General features: G+C 35.5%; 1 protein-coding gene across 7 annotated transcripts in view; it reads right to left on the reverse strand.

The window, feature by feature from the left end:
• The window catches only part of Ipo11 (importin 11), a 121588-nt gene that overhangs the window by 23011 nt on the left and 80804 nt on the right, over positions 1 to 17773 (reverse strand). For 6 of the 7 annotated variants that reach the window (XM_090331881.1, XM_090331878.1, XM_090331880.1 and 3 more), the window contains 5 exons: positions 15586 to 15665; positions 15065 to 15145; positions 7647 to 7742; positions 6690 to 6803; positions 4336 to 4457 (listed from right to left, as the gene is read on the reverse strand). In XM_090331881.1, the coding sequence (XP_090188007.1) occupies positions 4336 to 4457; positions 6690 to 6803; positions 7647 to 7742; positions 15065 to 15145; positions 15586 to 15665 (493 nt within the window). Of the gene's footprint in view, positions 1 to 4335; positions 4458 to 6365; positions 6522 to 6689; positions 6804 to 7646; positions 7743 to 15064; positions 15146 to 15585; positions 15666 to 17773 lie in introns of those variants that run through there. The other variant, XM_090331883.1, reaches the window with a different exon arrangement.

A 17773-nucleotide genomic window follows, 5' to 3' on the forward strand; every position in this document is an offset into this window, starting at 1 on the left:
TTCAAGTAAAGGTTTTCTTTTAAAATCTGAAGAGCGGTATAAACTCCATTTCTTTCTGTGCCACTGCTGACTCCCGGTCCCTCCACCTTTTTTTTAAAAGTCACAATTTGCTCAGGAAACACCACTCTTCACATTGATTGGTTCCTCCATACGCAGTGTATAAAACAGAGGTTGCCATAGAAACAGGAAACTGAGAGACAGGAAGTAGCTTTATCTGTGTTTCAAAAGCACTGTTGAAAGGAAATCTCAACCCGTTTTTCAGAATGCGTTTAGTTTCCCTAATAATTATGCTTAAATACCTCCTATAATTGAAAAGTAAGAAAAAAAGTTTAAACTGTATTTGAAAACTTAAATACCAAGATGCCCTAGCCATCAATAATAGATGATTACTGATTGGAAAAAAGCAAGCTGAAATTAAAAGCAAGTAAGGATAATATGAATTAACATTTTTAATGTATAAAAATTTATTTTGTTTAGGACATATATTGGGAACTTCAAAGTTAGGGTTTATTCCTTTTAAAACAAAAGGTAAAATAAAACATCTAGAATAATGAACACAAATACTGCTACATTGTATACTTTTAAAAGTTTCAAATAGTTCTGAAAAAGTGAAAATACTGACTACTGTAACACATCAAGAAATATGCTCTGAGTAGATGATATATAGTTGTACATAAATTATTGAAATGGTTTAAAGGTTTGGTAGAGTGGAAAAAGCCTTTTATTTATTGGAGAGAGAGGGAGAGAAAGAGAGAGGGAGAGAGAGAAGGGGGGGGGAGAGAGAGAGAGAGAGAGAGAGAGAGAGAGAGAGAGAGAGAGAGAGAGAGAGAGAGAGAGAGAGAGAATGTGCTCGAGTTGGGGGTATGTGTTCTATTACTAAGAAAACGGCAGAGGAAGGATAAAAAGTTCAACCTAAGATGACTAGGATATAGATCTCTAAAGGTAGCTTTTCATAAAGTAGTATTGCAGAATGTTTTTTTTTACTTTTCCTAATATGAATAAGTACTGCTTAGAAATAAAATCTTTATAGTTTTTATATTTAACATTTCTTACAAATAAGATCTCTTATGTGAAAACTAACCAAAATTATCACAAACCCAAGGCACTGAACAAGTTAGGATAGCACTCCAGTACCGAACTACATAACCTAATCCTTTGTTTCTTCACTTCCACGCCTGTTCCATTTTGAGCTTTCTCTAAATAATCCTAATATTTTTACTTTATATTAGAGAAGAGGCTTAAGATGTCCTGGCATAAATAGGGCCAGTGTATGGTATTTTTCTTTCTTGAGAAATGTTATGTAACATTTTAAGTACTTGTTTGCTTAGGATAAAGTGGTCACCATGGCCAGGCGCCAGTGACTCATGTCTATAATTACTCCAAGCTACTCAGGAAGCTGAGGTCTGAGGATTGCAGTTCCAAGCCAGCCAGGGCAGAAAAGTCCAAGTGAGATCCTTATCTCCAATTAACACTCAAAAACCAGAAGCAGGGGCCGGGAATTTGGCCTAGTGGTAGAGTGCTTGCCTAGCATGCACAAAGACCCAGGTTCCATTCCTCGGTACCACATACATAGGAAAAAGTCAGAAGTGGTGCTGAGGCTCAAGTGTAGAGATCTAACTCAGGCCCTGAGTTCAAGCCCAGGACTGGCAAAAATAGATAGATAGATAGATAGATAGATAGATAGATAGATAGATAGATAGATAGATAGATAGAAAATTAAGAAAAATAAAAACAGAAGCAGGGCTATGGCTCAAAATGACAGAGCACTAGCCTTGATCAAGTGACAGTGACAGTGCCCAATCACTGAGTTTAAGCCCTACAACTGACAAAAAAAAAAAAAAGAGGTCATTATGCCTATAACCCATCCAACTGTTTCAAGAATTAAATGAGCAATAAATTTAAAGTACATGATAATCATTATCTGTTACATTGCACAGACAAAATGATTACCTATGTTTTGTAAATTATAACGCACTAAGAAAATAATTTCTAAATCAAACTGGACATATACCACTAATCTATCACTAAAAAAATGTATGTTCTAAAGTTTTCTTAAGATTTAAAAATCTAATGTAATATATTTTCACACAATATCTGCCTTCAAGTATGCTTTTGGGTTAAATACAGGAACAAAAAACAGGGGTTTGGAAGAATGCCTCCTACAAATAAGGACAGCAAAAGAAAAAGTCAATGGGAGAATGCACCATTAATATTCACAAACACAAACGAGGAATGGGCTTCAAGAAGAAAGGATTATAAGAATTTTCTCCAGAAAGAATTAATGACTTAATGTAAATACTAAGTTATGCATGCACTGAAACACTGCATGGTACCCCATTAATTTGTAAATTTTTGTTTGCATGTACGAACTAAAAGTATTAAAAAAAAAAAAAGAGCGAGGTGTTAGTGACTCACACCTGTAATCCAAGCTACTTAGGAGGTTTGTATCTAAAGACTGAGGTTTGAAGCCATCCTGGGCAAGGAAGTCTATGAAATATATCTTTAAGTAACAACCAAAGAGCAGGAAGTAGAGCTACAGCTCAAATGGTAGAACAGCAGCCCTGAACACAAAAACTCTTGGACAACATCTAGGCCCTGAATTCAAGACTTAGGACTGCCACTAAATAAACAAATATTTTTAAAAAGAAATCTGGAATCTACAATGAATAAGACAGGTATAGGGTACACTGATAAAATGAAGCTTACTGACCAAAAAAAGGAAAATATATTTTTAAGAGGAATGTTTCATACAAGATCCTAATAAACTTGCTCAAAACAACCTTGATATAACTGTCATCCATCACAACTTTCAAAAATCTACACAAAACAGATGAAAATTCCTGACTAACAAATCAAATTACAAACTTGCTAAAGTACAACAAAAGCTTAAATGGGTAATACAAAAACATCTATTAAAAATGAAAAGGATTATTCACTATCTAAATGTTGAAATCAAAGCATTTTGCATTTGTTACAGAAATAAACATTTAAGCAAATTTGTATAGCACAATGACTTTATCTATATAAAGAAAAAGAAATTCAAGCTGTTTTATAGGTAATTCAAATTAAAAGGTAAAGAGATCCTTTCATTTAGTCTCTTCCTATACGACCTAATGTATCTAGGTTTTGAGCTATTGTGATCCTCTGCTAGGAGAGCACTAGATGTGTACTAATTGTTACAAATGAGGGAAACCATTGATCCTATGTTCCTTAGGGTCTGGCTTACTTCACTTAATATGACTTTTTTAGGAATTAACTTTTTATAAAAAGCAAATCTATTAAAATAAACTTGTTTCCCTATTTAACATATTTTATTATGGAATAAAAAGTCATTTGGAGAAGAGGATTAAAGAGATATTTGATTTTCATTTTTATTTTAAATACATATATTTAAATGGATTTTTTACTTCACCAATTAAAAACTTTAAAATACCCAGACAATATTTTTCTTTTTTTGCCAGTTGTGGGGCTTGAACTCAGGGCCTGAGCATTGTCCTTGGACTTTTCTCAAGACTAGAGCTCTACCCTTGAGCCACAGCACCACTTCCAGCTTTCTATGTATGTGGTACTGAAGAATCGAACGCGGGCCTTCCTGCATGCTAGGCAAGCACTCTACCACTCAGCCAAACTCCAGGCCTATAATGTAAAATTTTAAGATTCCTCTTTGTTGTCCTTAATGTACTATGTTATCACTCATCTCTTTTGCTGTCCCTTGGCTATCTCATATTGTTACAGTATTTCACCTTGTTACCTGATATATTGGATATATGCGTATTTGGTTATTTGAAGCCGGATAGGGAAGGGGGAAAACAAGATGAGAGGTGGGGGTGAGGGGAGGGAAATGGGCACCAAGACATGAGTAAGGGTATCAATGTATGTGAAGTAATGCACCCTCTATCTGGTGAATATAATGTAACCCTTCTATTAATTACAATAAAAATATATAAAAAAAGAAAAAAAAACAAATTAAAAGGTAAAATAATTAACTAATATGTTTGGATTACCATATTTTATATGTTTAGGAAGTGTACTGAATATTTAAAAAAAACTTAAGGTAATTAAATCTGGTCATTACAAAATATAGGTATTTGAATAAAAGTAAGTTGAAAATATAACCAAGTTAAATTACAGCCTACATCACTAAAGAGTAAGTATGCCATTAAGTTCATTTTTAGAACAAGATCAACACTTGCCATATTATTATCTATGAACAAAATTAGCATGCACCTACACAAAAGCAACACTGCCCAAAGCCAAACAGCATTACTGATAACTAAAGGTTGTATTGATATTTTGATGCTTTACAGAAACTAATTTAAGAAAATATTTCCTCACCTATTATCAGATGGCAGAAGGGAAAGCAAAGCCAAAGCTGAAAGCTTTCTTCTTTCAGGCTGGGTAATGTTATCCATCCGATCAACCCACATTTCAATCATGTTTCCTAAAAGCTGGTCCATCTGAAAAAAAAAGAGGGTATCTCAAAATATTTGAAACTTTTTACTTATGGATAATGACTGTCAAAGGCCAAAACTTCCCATGTTAACTACAGCAAACTACAGAAATGAATACCTGAATTTGCACTAGATAAGAAAAAAATATTCAGGGCTGGGACTGTGGCTCAGTGGTAGAGTGCTTGCCTATCATGCATGAAGCCCTGGTTTGAATTCCTCAACATCACATAAACAAGAAAGGGTCAGAAGTGGCACTGTGTCTCAAGTGATTAGCCTTGAGCAAAAGAAGCTTAGGGGCAGAACCCAGGCCCTGAGTTCAAGCCCCGGGACTGGGAGAAAAAAAAAAAAAAAACGATTCAAAATCTCTATGCAGTAATTTCATGTAATAAATCATCAATCAATAGTGAAAATTGTGAATTAATAAGGGGTGGTAGGACAAACAGATCTACATAGAGGGAAGAGATTACTAGAGGAGGTTCGGGATTTGGTTAACAAGGAAGAATAAACTTGAATACTGTCACAGTAGATTACTTGCAACTACTATGAAAAAAGCACAATATCATTTCAAGGTTTGGGAATCTGAGTCCTGCCAAACAGATATATATATTCTATTAGTAGCTGATAGTTATAACTTAAGAATGAAATAAAATTTTGTGTGTATTATTTTCAATAACTATTAACAGATCAGAGCAGCGTATTATATTGCACACACATAACTACCTTATAAATAGAACTATTTGTTGGGTTTTTGGTTCTTTATTTTTTGGCCACGGTACAAGATACTAAATATATCATGAATCAATTCAGTTTGCTCACATCTTATTTATACCACTATGCCCTCCTTTCAAATTTAATTTGGAAAGCATGGATATAGATGATATAAATAGCTACTAAGAAAGATTCAGAAACACACTGTTATAAAAGCAAGTAACACAAGGTTTGGTGGTTCATGCCTGTAATCCTAGTACTCAGGAGGTAGAGATCTGAATATTATTGTTCAAATCCAGCTCCAGTAGGAAAGTCCATGAGACTCTTAGTTCCAATTAACAACCAGAAAACCAGAAATAATCTTGTGGCTCAAAGGTCAGAATGCTAACCTTGATCAGTAGAGCTCAGGGACAATGCCCAGGCAATGAATTCAAGTCCCAAGATTGCCACTCTCCCCCGAAATAGATTCAGCATTAAAAAAAAAAAATTTAACCGTGGACTGGGAGTTTGGCCTAGTGGTAGAGTGCTTGCCTAGCATGCACAAAGCCCCGGGTTCTATTCCTCAGTACCACATATATAGAAAAAAGCCAGAAGTGCTGTGGCCCAAGTGGTAGAACGCTAGCCTTGACGAAAATGCCCAATGACAGTGTTCAGGCCCTGCATTCAAGGCCCAGTACTGGCAAAAAGAAAGAAAGAAAGAAAGAAAGAAAGAGAGAAAGAGAGAAAGAGAGAAAGAGAGAAAGAGAGAAAGAGAGAAGAGAGAAGAGAGAGAGAGAGAGAGAGAGAAAGAGAGAAAGAGAGAAAGAGAGAGAGAGAGAGAGAGAGAGAGAAAGAGAGAGAGAGAAAGAGAGAGAGAGAGAGAGAGAGAAAAGAAATTAACCAAAACAATTAAAAATTCTATTTTATAAACAAAATAAAATCATCTGAGTGGGAGCAAAATGTGAAACTGTCTACTGTGATTTACAGACTTTTCTTCCTTTCTTCTATTCTCAGTAATAGGTACAACTCAAATTATTAATGATTTAAATGCCTCAAAAGAACTTCAGATTCCTGATTTCATCAACTATTTCAAATTTATATACTACTTCAAATTTATTTCCTGAATATCCAAGAAATATAAATTCTTTTTTAACTTTACTTTTTAAAAAATTTAATTTTATTGCCAAAGTAATGTACAGAGGGGATACAATTACATAGTAAGATAATGAGTACATTTCTTATCAAACATTGTTACTCCTGCCTCATTTTTCTTCCCCTTCTTCTCCCCAAGTTAGTTCATTTCCAGTATATTGTCCTGTGGGCTTCGCTGTGGCACTGGTTCTCCCTTTGTCCTTTGTCTGCTCATTTTGTTGTTCCCCTTCTCTTCTCCAAATCAGATAAATGTACATACAAGACACAGGGCACCAAAATCAAATATGTGACAAAAGGGGATAAACCAAAGGGAGAAAAAATGAAAGAAGAAATAAATAAATTCTTAGAGTTCATTGAAAACAACAACAAAGAAAAACCTCTTCAAATATGGATTCTTACCTCTTGATTAAACTTATGTGCCATCTCATTAAGAAGTGAAGAAAAGAAACTAGTATTTTGTAGTAAGACACGACCCATAACTCCAAGATATGTGGACATCACTACAGGATACCTCTGGTACAATTAAAACATACCACATGTAAAATTGTGTTAAGGCACAAGAACAAATAATCAAATCACTAATAACATACTAGCAATAATATAAAATATCATTCTCTTTGATGTTCCTTTTCCTCCGACTGACTCATCAATACTACCCGAGTTCTAGTAAGTTCATATGCTACATGGGTAATATGTGAATCTTTATGTTATATATGTCATTAGCAGAAAGGAAATACTATTTATCAATGGCAAGCTTGTTTTAAACTGACTACTCCTCACATACAATTAGATAAATCTTAAGAGCAGATGGACTGCGAAACCTCCAGTAGTCAGGCTTAGGAAAGTGGCTCAAGTGAAAGACTGTATAACTAACACGCAGAAAGTTCAAACTATAGCGCCAGAAAACAAAACCAAAATAAAAAAAAAAAAATCCCCCAAACCTGTGCCAAGTTTCATACATTCAATCTACAAAAATATACATATTCCCAGCTTGGGAGTATGGCCTAGTTGGGGGGGAGGGGAGTAAGAGAGGGTGGGGAGGAGAGAGAGAGCATGAAAGACTATATTCTCCACTCATGTTCTCAGCAGTCAGGTATTAGAATTAAATCATTAAATACTACTTCAAATCAGAAGTATATAAATATACAGACATGTGAGTAAAAGAAGATATCAAAATGAAATTTATACTCTTGTGTAAGGGGGAAAAGGTTTACATAACTATTCTGAAAACTTAAGACAATCAAAATGATAATAGCTTTTGTTTTATATTTATCAATTAAAGATGCATAGTCTTGGCAATGATAAATACTTAAACTAGAACAATAGAATCCGACAGACTTATGAAAGAATTCTTACCTCCCCTTCTATAATTCCTCTGAAAACACAGGGTAGAATTGGTTGAAACATTTGTGGACTTAATACTGGATTCACTTTAAGCGCATTTTCCACAACCTACAAAGCAGAAAGACAGATTGATAATATTAAGCAGAGCAAGTCATTGTTTATCACAAAACACTAAGAAAAATAAACAAATGAACTAAATTAAGTATTACACACCAAACGTGAGACTACATAAAAGTACATTAGGTATGCAGAACACTAATACTAGATACACTTTTTAAGAAATGATCTATAAAAACTGCAATTTGAGAATATTTGCAGGAAATTATATTTAATCACACTGTGATAACGTGTAATACCCAATTAATGTAATTCTTACCCTTATACTATAAAGGAATAATCCCTAGAAAATGCTGTCCTAACAGAAGCAGGAAAGGTATCGAGTCTATGTACATGCATGTACGTGTGTGCATGCGTGCCTGCGTGTGTGTGTGTGTGTGTGTGTGTGTGTGTGTGTGTGTGTGTGTGTACGCACATGGAGGCTTAAACTCAGAGTTTGGGCACTGTTACTGAAATTTTTTACTCAAGGCTAGCCAGCACCCTACCATTTCAACCATAGGTCTACTTCGGTTTTTTGCTCTTTTACTGGAGATAGTCTCCCTAGACTTTCCTGTCTAGGCTGGCTTTGAACTTCAAACCTCAGATCTCAACCTACTAAGTAGGTAGAATTGCAAACAAGAACCATCAGCATCCAGCTTGTTTTAAATAGTTAAATGGTAAATTACAATATAACACTGACTGTCAAAAAGTAAATCTAGTAAATTTATTAAATCTGAAAAACTAAATTAAATTACAAATTGTATTTATCATTAAATAACTAGCCTTATATATTCATAGTTACATAACAAAACTTGAAATAGAAATTACTTTCACATTGGTGAGATGTCTCCTATGTAACAAAGATGAGAAAGTATGAAATTCAGAATGTAGTGAAATTCATTTTGTTGCTTTTGTTTTATTTATGAACTCAGTATGGAAGAAAGCAGCAAGGCGAGCAAGAAGGACAAAGTAATCTATGCTTTTAGCTGAATGGTTTGAGAGGTAGGAAATAAAAGATATCATCTGAGACGGCTGTAGGCAGGGTCTAACTTGAGGACAGAGCTGGATTTCCCTTCTGAATTTTAATGGTGTGTCTGAGGATATCCTGTTTACTGTGCACAACCATTCTTTAGGCTGAAAGGCTCACTATGGGACAACAGCATGTTCCAAACACTATGATAATCAAAGATGTGTTCTTGAATTTACAAAACGTCTCCAGTATACATGGCTGGTCAGCAATCTCCCTAACATGAAGCAAGCAGTGAAGAAAATGTCCCTTTGCCAAAAACTACTAAATACAGAAAATCTTTTTCTACAGTCTAAGCTTGTATTTTCTAGTAAGAAGTAGGATTTTTTAGGAAAAAAAAGCCAGTTGCTTATTAATATCAAGAAGCATTAAGAAGTCTAACTTCAATAGCTAACTAAAAAAAAAAAAAGAAAGAACTGAGGCTGGGAGCATGGCCTAGTGGCAGACTGCTTGCCTAGCACGCAGAAAGCCCTCGGTTTGATTCCTCAGCATACACAAAATAAGCCGGAAGTTGCATTGTGGCTCAAGTGGAAGACTGGTAGTCTTGAGAAAGCCTAAGGACAGTGCAGGCCTTGAGTTGAAGCCCCAGGACTGGAAAAAAAGAACTGAGAAAAGAAATATAAATATGGACAACAGGTAGACAAGCTAGTAGACTAAGTCCCAAAGGTAAATTTCAGCAGTCAGTCTATCTAGGAATAAAATATAAGGTCACCTGCTGATTGCTGAACACAAATTTAACTCCATTCTCTCCTTAAATCCCAGGAAGAACATAACATACCGATTTTGGCGCCGGGGTATACAGTTTTCAAAAGACAAGGAGAATGAAAGATGCAAGTAGGAAAAAAGGGGGGGCAGGAGTTTGGCATGCTTCCCAGCATGCACGAAGACCTGGGTTCGATTCCTTGGTACCACATACATAGAAAAAAGCCAGAAGTGGTGCTGAGGCTCAAGTGGTAGAGCTCTAGCCTTGAGAAAGTCTAAGGATAGTGCTCAGGCCTCTGAGCTCAAGCCCAGGACAGGCAAAAAAAAAAAAAAAAAAGCAGAATCCTAATGTAGCAATGAAGAAATCGGAGAAGCAACAAGATTCTCTCATATTACCTCCCCATCTCTCTTCCTAAAAAAAGGCAGGAAAGGGGCCGGGAGTTTGGCCTAGTGGTTAAAGTGCTTGCCTAGCATGCATGAAGACCCGGGTTCGATTCCTTGGTACCACATACATAGACAAAAAGCTGGAAGTGGTGCTGAGGCTCAAGTGGTAGAGCTCTAGCCTTGAGAAAGTCCAAGGACAGTGCTCAGGCCCTGAGCCCAAGCCCAAGACTGGCAAAAAAAAAAAAAAAAAAGACAGGAAATAGCAGAACCATCTATACCTTTACAAAGAACAAAGGAGACACTAAAACTTAAAGTCTGAAAAGAAGGAAAATAAGGTTGGTTGCATGTCTACCTAAGAAATTAAAATGCCAATTTCCTAATCTTATTTGAACAATTTATTTTACCTACAAGAAAAGAACATTCATATACTTTTTCATACAGCCTAAAGAGACTGCTTCTAAAATCAGGAGACAATCAATGTCACATATAATGAATTACATTAAGCCACACAGAAGTACAATATTACATCAATTCAGAACACTAAAGAAAAGTCATGCACATTTGGAGAATAAAGAGCTCAAAGGGAGAATCAATGTGTTAACTAAAACCTGACATTATTAGACTAATTCAAGCTGGCATGCCCAGAACTTGCTTGATCTTTACACACAAGGAATTTTCCAGAAACTGTAACTATAAGGTAAACTGAAACTCAAAACCTTGTGCTTGGTAGCTTGAAGTTAATATTATCTATTATTTTAATAATTTTATGCTAGAAAATATCTTACGGTATGGAATTTTCTCTTTGCAGTGTCACTTTGGCATTCTAAAACTTTCAGGTTTTGAAGTATTTTGTCTTTAAGATTTCAGATTAGGAATGCTTAGCCTGTATTTTCTTTTTTTTTTTCATATATTTTTTATTGTAATTAATAGAAGGGTTACATGATATTTACCAGATAGATGGTGCATTAATTCCCATACATTGATACCCTTTCACATGTCTTGGTCCCCATTTCCCCCACCCCCACCCTTACCCCTCATCTTGTTTTCCCGTTCCCTATCCAATTTCAAATAACCAAATACAAATATATCCAATGTATCAGGTAACAAAGTGAGATACTGTAACAATATGAAATAACCAAGGGACAGCAAAAGAGATGAGAGATAACATAGTACCTTAAGAACAACAATCATTCATTATATGGCTTATGTTTCTATATCCTAGAGATCCTTTCATTCAGTGTCCTACTATATGGCCTTTTGTATCAAGGTTTTGCTCTATTGCAAATCTCTGCTAAGAGAGCCCAAGGTTTCTACTGATTATGACAAATGAGTTAGCCTGTATTTTCATGTTAATATATTTATTTAAAAATTTTTGTTTGGAGACATAGTGTTTTATTACACAGATTAATATGTATATATGACATACAAACCCTCAGCCTAATTTTAATTATGTTCTAAAATCTAAGTGCCAGTGATTGTATATAGATTTCCATCTTGAATACTTGCTTGTTAAGTACATCATTTAAAATATGATGTAAAAGTCAATGATAATAAATTCTTTAATAAAAAAATAATACAAAAAAAATTTTGTTTGGGATGGTGTCTTCTTTCCTAGTCCAGGTTAGCCTCAGATTCATACTACTACTGCCTCAGAGTGCTGGGACTAAAAGTATGTGCTATCTCATCTGTTTTATTTGATCCAAATAAAAGTTCTTTAAAGTCCGATCTATAATAGTTTTGTTACTTAAAAGCAAGCCAGGCTAAATTCTTAGTAATTTCAGTTATTACTTGTGTCACATTATTATCAAACAATGTCATAAAAATCTGAAAACAGGGGCCAGGAGTATAGCCTAGCATAGCCTAGTGGTAGAGTGCTCGCCTAGTGTGCATGAAGCCCTAGGTTCAATTCCTTGGTACCACATATGCAGAAAAAGGCAGAAATGGCACTGTGACTCAAGTGGCATTGAGCAAAATGTTCCAAGGACAGTGCCCAGGCCCTGAGTTCAAGCCCCAGGCCTGGCAAAAAAAAAAAAATCATGGATTTTCATGCCCAGTCTGGCTGTGAACTGTGATCCTCAGATCTCAGCCTCCTGAGTAGTTAGGATTATAGGTGTGAGCCACCAGCACCCAGCTACATTCTCATTTTTTGGGGGGATGGGGAGGCTAGTCTTGGGGCTTGAACATTCAGGACCTGATCACTGTCCTTCCTTAGGTTTTCTTAAGGCTAGAGCTCTACCACTTTAACCACAGTACCACTTCCAGCTTCTTTTCTATGTATGTGGTATAGAAGATTTAAAGAAGTGGTGCTGTGGCTCAAGGGATAGTGCAGCAGCCTTGAGCTGAAGAGCTCAGGGACAGCGCTCAAGCCCAGAGTTCAAAACACACGACCAACATAAAAGAAAAAAAAAAAGAGAGAAAAGAAAGAAATATTAAAAAAAGGGCTGGGATTTTGGCCTAATGCTTGCCTAGCATGCGCGAAGACCAGGGTTTGATTCCTTGGTACCACATACACAGAAAAAAGCCAGAAATGGTGCAGAGGCTCAAGTGGTAGAGCTCTAGCCTTGAGAAAGTCCAAGGACAGTGCTCATGCCCTGAGCTCAAGCCCAGGACTTGCAAAAAAGCAAAAACAAAAACTGAAAACACTAAGTATGTCTAGATATTTTACATGTGGAGGTTTGTGACCAGCTAATTTAATGTAAATTTCTAGTATCTCTATTATTAAATTAACCTTGATCCTAAAAAAGAAACAAACAAAAAACCCTGTGCTCTACTCAGCATTAACATCCATGTTACTGTGGGAACCCAGCTGACTCCCACTCCAGTCTTGAATCTCTAGTCCCCAGTTACATCGGCAGAATGCTTTTTGCCTGATCTTGAGCATTTTTAATGCCCAGGAACTGAAGAATGTTTCCGCCCCTAGTGAAATCAGCTTGCTTGAAACCATCAGGCATGTTAGGCAAGCACTCTACCACTACGCCAAACTTCCAGCTATTCTCAATTTTTAATTCAAATAATTCATGAGGCTGAGATCTGAGGGTCACAGTTCTAAGTCAGGCTGGACAGGAAAGTCAATGAGGGACTCTTATTTTCAATTAACCATCAGAAAAGCAGAAGTAAGGGGAAAAGCTCAGGGACAGCACCCAGACCCTGAGTTCAAGCCCAAGGATTGGCAAGGAAAAAAAAAAAGAAGTACAAATGAGGGAGATAAACATCACTTTTCCAATTAAAAAGAAATGAAAGAGGGACAAAAACATGAGAAGGGGTATTAAGGTCCAAGGAGTAATGCACCTATTACCTGATGAATGTAACTGTAACTCCTCTATACATTATCCCAATAATAAAATACAATAAAAAGCAAACTGCGTGTGTGTGTGTGTGTGTGTGTGTGTGTGTGTGTGTGTGTGTGTGTGTACACCAGTTCTGGGGTTTGAACTCTACCTCTGGTTTCTCTGCCACTTGAGCTATACCTCTACTATGGCTTTTTGCTAACAGGAGGATTTTTCTTAATTAGATATAAATTAGAGTTCCTCCAGACTTTTCTGCCTAGGCTGGCTTCAAACTCTGATCTTCATGAGAAATCAGCATCCCACAGAAATAGAACTCTGTTACTAATATTATTAAAGATACTAACATGTAAGCTTTAAATTTATTATAATAATTTTAATTGCGTTATTCTGAGAAGTAAAAATAAATTAATAAATACAATTGGAGTGCCAGATAAGAAACACCATTCTCAATAATAATATGCGACCATTGTATAACTCATCTATCTTTAAAGGCAAACTTAATGTCCTATTCATTTTAAATAACCTCTTATTTAGGAAAAATATGTTAGATCAATTTACTTTCATTTTTCTACAACCAAAGATCTCCCAACCTTAGTATACATGTATATTAGCACGTTTCATGCCAAAGGCAGACTCTGTACACACACATACACGCACGCTAAAATAACTGTAGGGAGTAGTAATGGCATCACTCATTTTTCTCATGGAAAGTCAGAAAGAACCACTTGCCCACATCACAGAGCTTTATATTCTAGCCTGGAAATCCATATCAATTCTTATTCTTACGCTATGCTAATATTCCCACCATTTTGTGAGACTACAATTAAACAGAAGTTACTAGAAGAAAAAAGTGTTCTTATTTTAGAACATCTTCTCATTTCTGATGCCTATTCCAAATACTTCATGAGCCATCTTTCAAAAATTTGTAGTCATTTTTGCAAAAAGCCTTTTGATTCATTCTCATTTAGTCTTGACATTGTTTAAATATACCAACCTTTCTTCTTAATCTCTTACATGTATTACAATGAACACAGAGGACTTCAAATATTATATAACCAATTGTTAGACCTTACTTAATATTCCAGGTAAAAATTGCTCAGGCCTATAATCCCAGCTAGTTACCAGGCCTGGATGTGCAACATAGTTTGAAGCCACTAAGGAAGACAAATCCTGGAGTCTCTTTCTCTCCATATATCTAGCAAAAAGCCAGAAGCAGAGGTCTGGCTCAAGTAGTAGAGCCATCCATGAATGAAAAAGCAGAGGGAGAATTGAAGCCCTGAGTTTGTCTCAGTTTCAACACATACGTGTGTATGCATGTGCACACACAAACACACAATACAACCCTTTCATGTACCATTTATATAACAGATTTATATAACTAAAGTGCAGAATGAACTCAAGTGCTTTAAAGAGCACAGCTGGCTTGAAAACCAAAGCAAGGAAAGAATGACAAAGTATTGGTATGCTAGAAATTGAATTTCTACTGGATATGCACTATATAAAACAATGTCTGTGGGTTCTCTTTCAATTCACAATGCAACTTACAATATACATGAATGATTTGTATCTTTATAAATACATAATGATTTATGAAACCATAGTTGAATAGGTTCTTTATGAAATATAATCTCACCAAACTTGGTACTGCAACCTAATCACTGAGTTTTAGAAGTCAGAACTACATTTTGACAAGATTTCCAGATAATGTACATATGCACATTCAAACTGCAACCCTCCATTGTAAAGATACTAAGCCAATTAAATAGCGTTACCAAAAAAAAAAAAATCCTCTCCACTGCTACATCAAGTCCTTTCTTTGCAAATGTCATTACAACTCCAAATGAAGTTCCAGCTCCACAAACCAAAACATACCTCAAAGATAATGAATTTAACATAGGATTCCTTAATAGTCTGTCGATGATAAAAAACAATACCTTGAGCACTTGAACTTGACCTTCTGTAGTAATTTCCTGTAGGAGCTCACAAAAGGACTGACAAAGACCTACTGCATATGTCTGAAATTCAAAAAAGTCAAATATATCTATTAGAATCTATAGAATCTATATCAAAAAAGAAAAAACTTAACAGGATGTATAATAATTTACATTACATACATACAGATATTAAAAGTATAAACATATATCTTAAGTTACAATTTCTGAGAAGAGTTAAAAACTAAAGAAAAAGACTTAGCCTAACAAAAATAAATTGCTGATAAGTTTTGCTGCTAAGGAAGGATATATTTATACCCACGGTACTTTATGAATTAAATAAAATGAAAGTTCATTTTGATCACACATGCCTAGGAGTAAGGAAAGCTCAATGAGAATCCACACCCAACTTCAAAATAACAAACCAATCTACAATTGTGAAAAGGCATAATTGAGGCTAGATTTTCAACAAAAGCCAAAATAATAATCACATACTTTCTTACAATGCAAAAACAACAACATACCTGTAAAAATTCTGTTGATGACAAAAAAATATAACCATTGATGATCTTAAAACAAGTTCTGAGATTGTCTGAACTTAATTCTGTAAAAACAGTAATAAAAAAGATAAAATTAACTCACTGAAATCACTGTTAAAAATTCGTTTCCCCTGGGTTCTCAAACATGTTTTCTTAACACTTTCTGATGCTTCTGCATAGAATAGCTTGCCATAATATATTATCAATAAGAATATAAAAATGTTAAGCATTTAAGTAAGGATATTACAAACATTATACCTTGTTTTCTTTTTTTATTAATGATCACTGTATGTTACTCCCACAGTTTATAATCTTTGATTACAGGAGCTATCATATTTTCTAAACATTTAATACCCATTGTAATCTTTCTTTTACCTTATGTGTGATTTATGATTTTCTAAAGTGTCCAGATATCAGAGTATATGGCTGCCTCTACTTTAACAAAGTTTAAAAAAAAATTGTGATCTCCTTAATTTGTGAATGAGTTAAAAATATTTCCAACATGTACTTTAAAAAAAGTTTACATGAAGTGATTCATTTTAGATAAAACAAACTTCCAAGCTATAAACCTGGATACTAAAGAGCCTGAGATTGAGGATTGTAGTTTGAAGCCAAGCTGGGGCATACAAGCCAGAAGTAAAGCTGTGGCTCAAGTGAAGTGCTGGTCTTGGGCAAAAAACTAGGCAACTATGCTCAGGCCCCAAGTTCAAGCCCCAACACCTGCACAAAAACAAAATCTAAGAAACAAAACACCTAAGTTACAGTCAAGCATGACAGTAAATACCTATGCTCCCAGTACTCAGGAGTCTGAAGTTAGAGGCTATCATGGGCTTGGTGAAATACTTGTACAAAACAAACAAATGATAACAACAACAAAGTAAGGTGCCAGTGGCTCTAGTCTATAATCCTAACTACTCAGAAAAATATGATCTAGGCCAGACTGCTTGCTCACGACTGAAATTCTAGCTACTCAGGAGGCTGAGATCTGAGGATCAAGGTTCAAAGCCAGCCCAGGCACAAAAGGACCTGAGACTCTTATATCCAATTAATCACTAGAAAATGGGAAGTGGGGCTGTGGCTCAAGGGTAGGTCGGTAGCCTCGAGCTGAAGAGCTCAGGGACAGTGCCCAGGCCAAGTTCAAGCCCCCTGTTTGGGGGGGAGGGGGGAATGTGATTTGAGGATGGTGTTTATTGAAGCCAACTCCAGACAAATCCTGAGACTCTCCAATTCATCAGCAAAAGGTTGGAACAGGAGGCATGACTTGAATGATAGGAGCTATGAATGCAAAAAAGGAGTAAGATTCCAAATGGATGCTCTCCATTCAAGCCATTTGTCAGCACCAAACAAAACTCAGAAAACAATTTTTTTAAAAAAGGAAGTTAGATAACCTTCTTTCTTTTCAGAGAAGGTCTTTCTAAGGATCTTGCTTAGTCTCCTAGGTGCTGGGACTAAACAAGTGAGTCACCATACATAGCCATACTTTCTTTACAATTTTTTTCTGAGGATTATTCCTTTTGAAAAGAAAAAGATAATCATTTTATTCAACTTTTCATTTCTAACTAAAATTTTACTGTTAATATTACAAATAATATGACATCTTTCAACATTTGTACTGATCTGTCTTATAAAAAATATTGTGATATCCAAAAAATTATGTTTGAAGATTCTCAATTCCTGAACTTGGTGCTTCAAATCTACTTCCCCATAAAAGCATATACACAGAGAAAAATGTTATACACCCAAAGGAAAATGTTAGCTACATAATTCCAGAATAAGAAAAGGCTATGTATTCAGCCATTCCATTTCAAGTGTACAAACTATTGTTAAAATTAAATGTAATGTTGATGAAACCCGATTTTACCTCTTATCCAGTAATACAGTACAATATACACAGTAATGATAAAAGAGAATGTACAGCCTATATATTATACTAATGAGAACATGACTCTGAATTTTCAGTTATGTCTAAAATCTGTCATTCTTTGATACAAGTATTTTAGATACTCTATTGTGGGGAGCCGGAGCGGCTGACATTACAAGACGGCGCCTGTCCCCTGCCTCGCTCTTTGTGAACAACTTCTTAGTTCTCCTTATTTGGTATGTGAGTGCGGAGCCTTTGCTCGTTCCACTGAGTCTGCGCGTATGACGTCAGAGGCCTGACCAATCCCGAGTT

The sequence above is a fragment of the Megascapheus bottae genome, chromosome 4 (assembly GCF_031878675.1).
Source record: "Megascapheus bottae isolate mThoBot1 chromosome 4, mThoBot2.hap1, whole genome shotgun sequence".
Taxonomy (NCBI): Eukaryota; Metazoa; Chordata; class Mammalia; order Rodentia; family Geomyidae; genus Megascapheus; species Megascapheus bottae.